At 34.0% G+C, this 12,785-nt stretch overlaps 1 protein-coding gene across 1 annotated transcript in view; it reads right to left on the reverse strand.

Moving 5' to 3' along the window:
* The window catches only part of PCDH15 (protocadherin related 15), a 632,895-nt gene that overhangs the window by 224,056 nt on the left and 396,054 nt on the right, over positions 1-12,785 (reverse strand). Inside the window, exon 14 of the mRNA XM_070432784.1 lies at positions 9,620-9,813. Within this exon, the coding sequence (XP_070288885.1) occupies positions 9,620-9,813 (194 nt within the window). The remainder of the gene's footprint in view (positions 1-9,619; positions 9,814-12,785) is intronic.

Consider the following 12,785-nt stretch of genomic DNA (forward strand, 5'->3'; position numbering starts at 1 on the left):
TGTATAATATAAATTTTATTTTTATAATGTAGCCCATAAAATGTGGATGAATATTTCTAAAAATGAAAATTGTAAAGCTTTTCTCTTTCTCATATGGCAATGAAGGTCAGAGTAGAACAAGACATGTGATCTACTTTCTTAAATAATCTTAAGATTTTTGAAAGACCCTTGAAACCCATTAATTTAACTCTCTCATTTTATGAAAGAGGATTAGAAAGTAAAAAAGATTAAGTGACTGAATTCAGGTTATAAAGTTAATTATAAAGTTAATTAGATAAACTAAAAGGCAAGGCTCCTGAATTCAAAATCTGCCTGTCTTTTCTCCCCATGTTTCACAAGAACAAATTTGGGGAGTAAATTGGAGAATTTTTACTTATCTGATGTGTGTTTCTGTGTGAGTATAAAACATCCTTAGTTTTAATGATGGATGTTATCTTGTAGGAAATCATAAGTTATTTCAAGTTTGATAATTATTTATATCATGAATGAAGCATCATCCATAGCACTATTTTTTTCTAAGACCAAATAAAATATGAATAAAGAAGCAGTTGGGAAGATAGACTTAAGATGTTTAAGCCTGAAAATGGTATAATTTAAAATGATAAAAAGTCATTTTTTTGATATGACAATAATACTCAGTAATAAAATGCACGTAGAAGATTGTAATTTTCTATTATATGTGTCAACATATCCTACAAGGTGTTTAGTTGTAACTCTAAACTTCTACCTTGTTTCTAAAATGAAGGTTATAGTGTTTATTTTGTTTTCTTTATTAGATTAAAAACAGAGAAATTGTCTCCCAGCGATATTGTGTTAGAAAAGCTATACTTTTAGTTCAATGTTAATGGATTCTATTTTACTACTTTGGAAGTTCAGAGTGGATTCTATAGGAAGTAAAGATTTCATAATAAAATAAATATAAGAGATTCAGAGAGACTTCTCAGGGACTTCTACGAAGACAGAGTCTTAAGATGCAAGATGTACTTAGATGTAAAATGCATAGGGCATTACAGAGAGGAGGAAATGTGCAAATTTACAGAGCAATAAAAAAACTATAAAATTTGTATGACTAAGAAAGGGATCTAAATTGGGCAAAGAGAGAGATGGGTAAGGGACAGGTACTCATGTACTGTACTTATACTTCATTTTAACAACAATGGAAACTGGTTGAAAGATTTTCAGAAGTTTAATAATATGCTCAGATGTGCCAAGTAATACATAGCACCCACAACACAGCATGGTTTATCATGTCTCTGTGTCTTTGCTTTTAGTGTTCCCTCTGCTTGGCAATACCATTATCATTCCTATCCAAGTTATCCTACACTTATAATCATCTACTGTGACATGTCCAGGTTTACCTGTGCCTCTATGTGATTGCTACAAGGGCAGAAATCTTATATTTTCAGTGCCTCCACAAGAGGCTAGGGATTGTGGAAACTCAGTAAATTTTCGCTAAAACAAATACCACCTTCATTTGTTATTATTAAATATATTGTGTGAAGTTATTTTAAAGTATATTCAGAATAAAAAAATCTTTATTTGCAAATGGATGATTTAATCTTGCATTAATTCGATATAGCCTTAAATTCCATGAGAAAAATTGGGACTCAAAAAAGTATGCCATGCCATGCATCAATGGTTTTATAATACTTCCATTATAAGATATTTGGGGGAGACTGTCTTATATTCTCTATGTCTTCATAAATACTTAATAGTAGTTCTTTATTCATGTTAAGATTACAAACATATTTATGTAATTTAATTCAAGCACATGAGACCTACATATATCAAAAAATGCTATATCCTAGCATTTAATTATTTTTTAATATTTTGTTTTTAATCTTTTAAAAAGTATAAACATGATAGACTATTGCTCCTTTTACTCTTACTATTTAGCTAGTCTACTCAAACAGAATAATAACAACAATGAAATTCTTATTTTGAGAGTTTCATTTAAACTTATGAATGGAGGTCACCAATATAAAAAGATTAAGATAAATGATTGTTTTTTAGTGTTACTATTTAATTAGGTTTATGTGCCACGGTTGCTGGCATTTGTACATGACATCACAATCTATACTTTTATGTTAATACTTTTCAATAGCATCTGCTTTCTGTATGGAAATACTAGAAGCAAAACCTCACTCTTCAGTTCATTCATCAGCTCAATTTGAAGGCTTAATCTTCCTATAGAAAATAGCATATGCCATTATCCTTTAAGGAATTTGACACTATCCAAGCTGGTAGAATGGAGGTATATTCTCTGCAGATCCCACTTGATATTTGACCAAACATTATTAGTGAGCTTTTAGTGATCAATCATTGTCCATAAAGAAAACAATGACACTAGGTCAACTAAATGCCTAGTGTCATCAACGAGTCCTGTATATTCAGATTCTGAAGGTGGCACTTTGGTTCCTGGAGTGGAGTACAATTTCATGCAAGTAAAAACCTATTACTTGAAGGACTCATGTTTAAACTGTGTGAATCCATTTATATGCATTATTTTTCCATTTGCCAACAGTTAAATTCACCCACACAGTTCATACCTGAGTTGATCCAGGGTCAACTCTGTGGTTGGGAATCCATGTATGAAGAGAACAGACTAGTTATATGCAGATTTTCCACTATGTTGGAGGTCAGCTCCCCTAAAGCCCACATTGTTAAACAATCAACTGTATTGTACTGATTATCGCAGGCTTATCTAGGCAAATCAGAGATATGACTTGCAAATAGGAACTGAATAAGAGTGGATTATAAAATTTCATTCATTAAATAATAAAGTGGTTAAAAACACATTCATCATAATATATAAGCACATATAGATTAGACTGGGATAGTACTATCTTTAATGAAAAAGTTACAAAAAAATAATGACTATTAAAAGACTTTAATAAAAGTTTAAATGATAAAACAGCAGGTGCCATTATTCTTATAATTAGCATTATTAGCACTGTTATTAAGCAATTGTAGTATGTCTTTCTCCAAAATAATTACTACATAAGGTTATGGATATGAAATAGAGTGGAGGAGAAGGTTTGGAATCGAATTGTCTTGAGTTCAAATTATGATTCTAGTACTTGTTTACTGGGTGGGAGGGAGAGTAGGCAAGGGGTCACTTGGCTAAGTCAATTATTCTCTTTCAGATTCAAATTTTTGGTCTGCAAAAATATAATTATACAGGAATCATAATGTTGTTAAAATTAGAAATGTTGTATATAAAGTAGCTTGCATGGTTTCTGGCCCTAGTGCATGGTAATTAAATAGCATCAATCATGTTTAATTCCTCTTCAGGCAAGCTCAGCATGAATGAAGCTATTATTTAAAATTTGTTCAAACTTTGACTCTTAGTTTAGATCCTGTAATTACTCACTACATAGAAATATTCAATATGCTTCTTCACAAGAAACAGTACCTTCAGGAATATACATCCACTTGCTATTTGGATATATGAACTATGGCCATGTCCAACTAAATATGTTCAAAACAGAACTCATCCCCTTCACCCAAACCATGTCCACCATTTAACGTCACCACCACCCAGTCATGTAGAAAAAAACCTTGGAATTTTTTTCTTACTTTGACAATTCCATTTCTCCGTTCTTCCCAACATGCTCCTGTCAAACCATCAGTAGAAACATTTTCCCTGGACTCCTCTGGTGGTGTTCTTTCTAATTTCTCTGACTACAATTTTGTCCCCCAGAAATGTGTCTGCAATAGGGTCAACAGAGTGATTTTCCTAAGACTAAAATAATTCCACATGACTTTCTAATGTAAAGTTCTTCCAACGATTCCTTCCATTGACTAGATAAATCCAAGCTTCTTAATAAGGCAAATTAAATTTGTCATGAGTTGGACTGTAATTCTCCTTTAATCACAGTTTACTAGTATGCACTGGTAGGTAACACTGACTGACTTGTGATTATCCATAAGCACCAAGCTATTTCAGACCCTAAGGCTGGTAAAAATGTGACATACTCTTTTCACCTGGTTAACTTCTACTCATCTTCCTAAACTAATTTTGTTTAGGAAGCCTGCGAAATACTCCCTCATTATGACAACTGTCCTCCTCAAAGCCCCCAAAGCCAAGTATTTATCTCAATATCAAATTTTATCATGCTAAACTTAATGTAATTGTTTTATACTTCTATTTCCACACTTTTTTAACCTGCAAATGTTACTATTTTTATCTTTGTATTTCCATAGCATAGTAAATGGAAGTTACATAATAAATCATTGGTTTGTTGGGCTGAATAGAAAATCTTATCCTCACCGACAACTATTTTTTTTCACTTATTAGAAACAAAATTATATAGGATTCGTGTATACCATAAGGAAAGGAGAACAACTTCAAATCTGCCTCCACATTTTGGGAACCCAAAACTAGATGTGAGTTTTGTATTATACTGTCCCTTATTCCAATTTATTTATTTGAAAACTAAAAATGACGTTTGTTAAGAACCTAGGAAAACAAAACAAAAGCATGTTTGTTAAGATTCTAGGACATTCCAGGAATTGTTTTGGCCTCTGCACATGTGAGACAACCAAACCACAATGATTCTTGTCCTTGGTACCTAGCACTCTAGAGGGGAGGAGGCGAGGCAGACAATACACGTCATACTCTAAATAAAAACACATAGCACTTGCATGGTGATCAGAGCAGAAGATAAAAATAACAGGAAAGAGATCTTACAGTATTGGGAGGCTCTTGCAACTGTAAATAGGTGTTAGAAAAGGCTTCACAGAGAATGTGAAAATGGGGTAAAAACCTGGAGGAAATGCGGCCATGGAGAAAGCCAAGGGAGTAGCTGGTATAGTCTGAGAGGAGATGAAAGTGAAGTTCAAAGGTTTGAAGGCAGCTGCAAGCCTCAAGGACAGAGAGGCGACCAGGGAGCTAACTGGAGTGGACTAAGCAGAAGACCAGGTAACGAGATATGACAAGAGGGAGTGTCCTGTGGCTGGTGGCAGATGACACATTGTGCTGGGCCCCATTGGCCTTTTTAATGATTGTGCCTTTTACTTCAAAATGAAATGTAAAACCACTAAAAATTTTAAGAAAGATGACATTGATACCAGAATCATGCAGTCCACTGAAGGGGGCTCAGGCAAAAGTCTAATTAGACTTCTAATTAGAGGAGGTTTTCAGAGCCCTGAAGTAGAGAGAGCAGTAGCTTGGATTGGGATGTTCAAAATGAAAGTGGTGGGAATCGGTTGCCTTCTGAGCATGTTTTCAAGGTCGAGCTTAGAGCTGTTGCTCAAGATCATGTTTGGAGTTTGAAAGAAGACAGGCACTAAGCATGTCTCCAAGGACATTTGCCTAGGGTGACTACAAGTTTGCAGATGCTTTAAAGCACATATTGAATATTGAAGTCACCAAGAATTTTGACCCAACTACTGTGGAAGTAAATGCCAGTAAGACAGAAATTAAACTCTGTAAGAGTGACCTGAAAATCTGCAGACAACAGTGGGAGGTGAGGTTAGGGAGAAGAGGTAATGGAAGAGGAACCTGTCATCTGTAGCTGATAGTATCAAGGAAGGGTAAAGGATTGTACATTCTTTCGAGATTAAAAGGGAGGATAATAAGGAGAATTAGAAAGAAGAGTCTGGAAATACCAATGAGAAACTAGGGGCCCACCTCCCAAATCTCCATGATCAAAGATAAGAGGGGTGTGAAGAGAAAGATCCGCCCTTTGTGCTGCAGAGAAAACATTGCCTTTTTATCTGCTCTGGAACAGAGCAAAAAGGAGAGAAAAGACTCACTCCCAATGTTTTTTGTATTTTGTTTTTGTTACAGTTCTGCCAATTTGCCTGGCTCTGGTGTAATTTTAGGTAGTGGCTCTTGGAGCACTTTTGCTATTTCGTCTATAAGATTATTCTCTTAATTTGGGGGATCAATTTAGGTAAATTATTATCTTCTTTAAAAATTATTCCCTTCATTCATGTTTTCAAATTTTACATGATTAAAGCAAAACTGTCTCTTGTAATAAATTTATTTTGTTTCTGTATTATTTCCATCTTAGAATTTATTGTGTAAATTTGTACTTTCTTCCTTTTTTAGTAGATTAGCTTGGTTTATTCATTTTATTATGTTTTCATTTTTGTTGCTGTTTCTTTTTTTTTTCAGAGAACCAAATTTGGATTTATATATTATTTTAATATTTTTATAATTCATTTATACTTGCTGCTACACTAGTTAATTCTTGTATTTATTTGTGGGTTTTGTTTATTTATTTTATGAGGTATCGTAACAAGTATAGAAAATCTTCATAAAATTCTCAAAAAGAAAAACGCACACTACTTTCACTAAACAAAATAACAAACATAATCCAGCAACTAAATTTCAAAATTAAAATTTCATGACCTAGTGGAATTCATACCAAAAATGTAAAATAGATTTATTTAGAAACAACATATATTAAGGTCAACCATTATGCCATTAGCTCAAGAAGAAAAGTCATTACTGCCTGCATAGATGTTAGATATTTATTTGACCTGAATTAACCATCATCCTTACTTTTATTTTATTTTTAAAGACAGAGTGGAAGGGAGGGAGGGAGGGAGGAAAGGGAAGAGAGAGATATATTGGTTGCCTACTGCATGCGCCCAGACCAGGACAGGGATCAATCCAACAACCCAGTTACATGCCCTTGATGGGGAATCGAACCCATGACTCTTCCAAGTGCAGGGGGGCACTCTAACCATTGGGACACTGGCCAGGGCTACCATTCTTATTTTCAAAAAGTTAATAAAATAGGAATAGAAAAATAGTTTCTTAAGTTAATAAAATATCTTTTTTTAATCCAAGACTCTAATAAAATGAGGGAGCATGGGGAACATTCCCACTCATTAAAAAAAAAAAAAAGAAAAAGCATGGTTATTGTAAGAACTAGCAACTGAAATTGAAAGAAAAATAATGGATAGAACGATATAAAAGTATCACTATTTATAAAATACAATCCTGGATAATATAAAGAAATCAACTGAAAATTACAAAAATAAGATAATTAAATGAGAAAGTAGATTAAAAAATATATAAAGAGACTAATAGCTTCCATATATACAAACATCAACCAGAAAAAAGAATAAGAAAAAAGAACTCTATTTACAATAACAAGATACAGAAACAGACCAACCAAAAAATGTATAGGACTTGTATAAAGAAAATATTTAAAAAAATAAAAACTACTAAAGGACATAAATAAAGCATACAAATAAAGAGACAGAAAGTTCTTGGTTAGAAAGATTCATTATCAAAATGATATAATTTAACCATAAGTAATTAATTTATAAATTTGATATGTTCTCAATAAAAATATAGTTAAGCCCGGCCAGCATGGCTCAGTGGTTGAGCGTTGACCTATGAACCTGGAGGTCGGCGTTCAATTCTTGGTCAGGGAAAATGCCCAGGGTGCAGGCTCAATCCTCATTGTGGGGTATGGAGGAGACAGCAAATCAATGATTCATGTTCATCATTTATGTTTCTAGATCTCTCTCCTTCTCTGAAATCAATAAAAATATATTTAAAAATACCTATATTTAAATACACACACACACACACACATATACACATACATATATAGTTAAAAAACAACAACACTGAACTAACTTGTGTAAACTTAAAGGAAAGGAAAATAACAGAAAGATTAACCAGGAAATTTTTGAGGAAAAACAGCATTCAGGTAAGGTAGCACCACCATATCATAAAGCATAGTTTAAAACCTGACCTATTAAAATTGTGTGACAATTACTCATGAAAAAATAGGTCAGCTAATGGAATAGAAGAACAAGTCTAGAGCCAAATTGATATACATAAGAAAATGCATGACATAATAGCTGTAACATTTATAATTAGTGAGAAAAAGAGGAACTATCTAATATACAGGGTGGGACAAGAGTAGGTTTACATTTGTTCATATGTAAAATAATACAATAATTAATTAAAAATAATACAAAAATAAGCTATTTCATGTACTCACACCTGTAAACCTATTCTAGCTACACCCAGTACTGAGTGGAGAAAATGGCAAAATTTCCTAAAAAAATCTTGCTGGATCAATACCTCTCACTGTACAGTAGGATAAATCCCTAATACAACAAAGATTTAAACATACGGCATGAAGCTAATAAATCACTACCTGGGCTTACATATCAATAGAAAGATGGGTAATGACTAGGAACACAGATTTTACAGAAAAAATAGAACTGGCTCTTAAACATAAGAATTGTACTCAAACTCATACTCAAACTCATAAACAAATGGATATGAAATGTGCTATTTTTTACCTATCTGATTTGCAAAAACCCAAATATTTGATGTGACACACATCTAGGAGACTGTGTAAAATTAATCATTCTCAACTTGGCAACTGGAATTATAAATTGTTTTAAGACCTACAAAATAAAATTTGGCAGTTATTGCTAAAACCTACAAGTTCATATATCCTTTGGCTTCACTTCTGGGAATTTACTCTATTGATATACGTGCCCACATAGAAAATGATGTATGTTCAATGCTATTTATTTCTTTATTGTCAGTAAAAGAGCAACTGAAATTTAAAAACCCATCTGCAGTGAATTTTTTAAAGAGTATTATCTACATATAAAGGAATATTATGTAGCTGTGAAAAAGTTTTGAGGGAAGTATTCAGTATTCATAAGGAAAGATAATCCAGGATATATTGTGAGGGAGAAAAAAACTCAGCAAGGTGCAGAAATGCATTTATATTCATTCACATTTTCTTGAAATGCATACAGAAAATCTGGAAATAAGCAAGACATTAATAAAAGGGATAGCTCAGGTAGGTGACCAGATAAATGCAATTGTAATAGTGAGAAGTTTTGCTTTTTACCCTCTCAATATCTAGCTGAGTATGTACACAGAGAATATACACTAAGTGGCCAGACTATTATGACCGGCCAGATTATTATGACCATCCCATCAGTACTTCATTGACATTTCCAAAAATACTGAATATTGAAAACTTCCTAAGCAAATACTCTCAAGGTTTTATTATTACTATTTGCATAACTAATTCACTTCATTGTATTGATGGGATGGTCATAATAATCTGGCCACTCAGTGTATATTGATATACTCTATAGATAAATGATAAATTCTATAGGTAGAATATATATATATATATGTGTATATATATATATATATATTTATTTATGTGTATATATCTGTATATAGGTAGAATATATATATTTTAATAATTACCCAGACACTGAGACATGGCTGCAAATCTGAGACATTTCATATTACTGCTCTCTGAGGCCTCACTATCATCAACCTTGCTTTTCAGTAGTAAATTAGATACATGTCTCTGATATTTTCCAGTTTCCGCTCTGCACTCCCCCTGCCCCTGAACAGAGACCTGCATCCTTCATATCTGTGAAATTATAGTTAATTATTTTGTGGTTTAATCTTCTCTTTACTTTCCTCTTCCCACAACTGAACCGAATAAGGATATGCAATTCCTAAGAATCCGGTCTCTCTGATTTTCTGATCTAATTTAGATGTTCATAGGATGAAAGGCTGCTTGCTGTGCTTCTTAAATTTAATTACGGGGTTAAATGGGAGCGATGAAAACACTGCTTTGGTTCTAACGTAAATTACCTTCTCTCTGCAGGAGGAGCATTATCCGCGGCCTGGACGGTGAGCGCGTAGGTCCGCCCAACTATCAATTCCACCCCTGGAGCGATGGTGATAAGCCCTGTTTCTCTATTGATGATGAAGTCTCCCTGATCCCCAATCAGGATTTCATAGGAGATCTCCCCATTCGACCCTTCGTCTGCGTCCACTGCAGTGAGCTGGAATTGAAAATCACAACATCAATCCTCCAGGACTTAACTTTTCACTATTGTGTTATTTCCCCCCCAGCAAAAGCAGCTTGCTTTCAAAGACAGAAAATAAGGGAAGGAAGTTTTCTTGGCGTATATGCTCTAGTTTTCTTGAATCGAGGTGACCAGGTTTGGCTATGCTGCCGCAGCAATCGCAGCAGGAAGGATTTCTCTCTCTTTTATTTTTCTTGTAAGAGTGATTGAAGAAAAAGTTTTTGGATCTTGAAGACTACCTTTATTTTAACTTAATAAAGGCAAAAAAGAGGAAAGCTCCGAAGTAAATCTAATATCCCTATAGAAAATGTAATGTTTTTTCTCTATTCTACCTCCTGTTCTTGACACAGACACACATATTACACAGACCGAGGCCTGGAGAAATGGAAACTCGTGGAGTTGGCTTTTACTACTCTCATTCTTCCTTTGGCTCTCATTTCTTGCCTCCCCCCCCCCCCCCCCCCCCGCCCATTCTTAATGTTTTCCCTTTTGTCTCCCAGAGATTCTTTTATTCTCAAGTCCCTTTATGTACATTGGATTTAGGAAAGATTTTTATAATCTGTTCACACTGACTTATAAGTCATTAACAAGGCCTAGAGTATTAGCTTTTTAAAATCAAACAAATGCATCTGTAAGTGTAGAATAACTAAAAAATTAGAATATGAAGCACAAGAACCGTTTTTTCTTTTTTAGGAAAGGGATTCAATTCAGAGTACCTGAAATGATACTTCATAAGCATCTAGAAGGCAAATTTGCACATATTTATAATTATTTTAGAGAAAATGATATCTATCAGTTAAATGCTATATTTGGGTCATTTTTTGTGTGTAAACAGAGTAACCATTATTAGTTTCACATGGCATAATTAAGATAATAACTTAATGTTAAATAAGGCTCCTGATAAAAATACATTAACTTAAGGTGGGGGGAATAAATTCTAGTGGAAAATCATATGAATGTTTTATAAACATTCACAAAAATTTCTGTTTTTACCAAAAGTGATGGATGAGAAAAGAAAGGTGGCCCCATTTTACACATAAGAAAAATGCAGTTAAAAGTGTTCTATTGACTAAAGAAAAAAAACCCCACATGATTTTAATAAATAAACTTGCAGAAAAATGTTTTCATTTACTGACATTTTCTTACATATTTTCATCCATGAATGTCACTTCTAGAAAACTGTGGTTCTTTACCATTAACAGACTCCTTTGGCGGGGGCTGCTGGACACTCAGATAAAATGTGAATGTGCATATTTACCTTGAATGCTGAATTCAAATTCAGGAACCTGATTTTAACTAATGGCTCTTGTTTGCTTTTAAAAAAACAAACAAAAAAAACCAACTCAATTTTGCATAGCAAGTTGTTTTTTTTTTTTGTTTTTTTTTTTAAGATATATATTATGAAGGGAGAGGAATAGAGAGATAGAAACATTGATCAGCTGCCTCCTGCACACTCTCTGCCCTCAACCAAGGTACATGCCCTTGACCAAAACAAACCTGGGACCCTTGAGTCCACAGGCCAATGCTCTATCCACTGAGCCAAACTGGTTAGGGCACTAATGGTGATTTCAAATGTTTATATTTATTGTCCTGATGAAGTGCAAAGTGCTTTACACACCCCATCATTCCATCTACGGAAAATATTGTGCATATTCTATTTCTAGTTTTATTAGCCACTGCATTTAGAATGATAATATGTATAAAATAGCAGGAGAAGAGAGAGAGAGAGAGAGAGAGAGAGAGAGAGAGAGAGAGAGAGAGAAGAAATTTGGGAGGCTGGTATTAATTCGGCTAAATCTAAGCTTAGGTATTTGGTGCTAGATAGATGTGGTTGCCAGAGGAAAGGCTTATGTGAGAATGACAGACATAGTCCTAAAGGCAAAGGAGAAGGAAACTATTTCTAGAATCTGTCAAAATGAATGATGTATATTTATGGAGAACTATTCAAGCCAGACAAACTCATTCCCTTTTGTATGTGGATAAAATTAGAAAATTAGAAGACATGGGTAGCAAAGGAGATATCAATTTTGATTATAGTAAATCACTGAACACATGTCTCAGGGAATCTTAATTAAAATTTAGCTCAAATTGCACTCAATATTAACATTCTTTCTGGGACTTAAATTGGCTAAAGGAATTTAATGATAAATGGCAATGCATCAAGTTAAAAAGGATAGAGGAGCATGCTTCAGGGATGTAGGTATTATGGCTGGTCTTACTTAACATTTTCATAAATGATGTTGGAAGGAAGGATAAGCTGGATTGTAATTAAAGTGAAGAAGGCACTCATCTGGGAGGTGCCATAAATACCAAAAAAACCCCACAAAAAACAAAAACAAAACACAGGTGACAAAAACACCCCTGAAACTGCATGGCCAGAAAACCACTGATAAGCTAATTTTTTCTAGTGCTAGAAACCACTGGCAAGGAGTAGTGTAATAAATAAGCCAAAAACAAATTGGAGTCTCAAAAATGAAGTAGGGATGGGATAAAAGTCATAGTTGACATAGAAATAATCACAGACCTAAACTATAAAATAAAAGTGTGAATATAGTCTTCTTATATGAATAAGTATATTTTCACTAGAAATGAAATATGTTTGAATTGATCACGAGTGTGTTAATCATTTGGCATTTTTGCCTCCTGGGCATCCTGGGTCCTTGTTTCTAGGAAGAGCCCCTCATTTTCCTCTGGGGAGTAATTCATCCCCTTCATAGTCCTTTTTTGGGTGGGGCCGACACTTAGCTCCATCCATGGCAGTGAGACTTAGGCCTGGACTCGTTTGGTTTAAGAAATGGCAGTTACCTAAGTTGCTATAATCATGATGACTCTTGGAACTACTGGGAAAGAGTGGCGGTTATTTTCCCTAGGGTTAGACTTAAAAAAATCACATCTGTTGTTTTTGCAGATCTTCTTGTCTGCATTGGGTCCACCTAAGACTAAGGCCC

This window comes from Myotis yumanensis, unplaced genomic scaffold (assembly GCF_028538775.1).
Source record: "Myotis yumanensis isolate MYYU_CA2020_CCGP unplaced genomic scaffold, mMyoYum1.0.hap1 SCAF_13, whole genome shotgun sequence".
NCBI lineage: Eukaryota > Metazoa > Chordata > Mammalia > Chiroptera > Vespertilionidae > Myotis > Myotis yumanensis.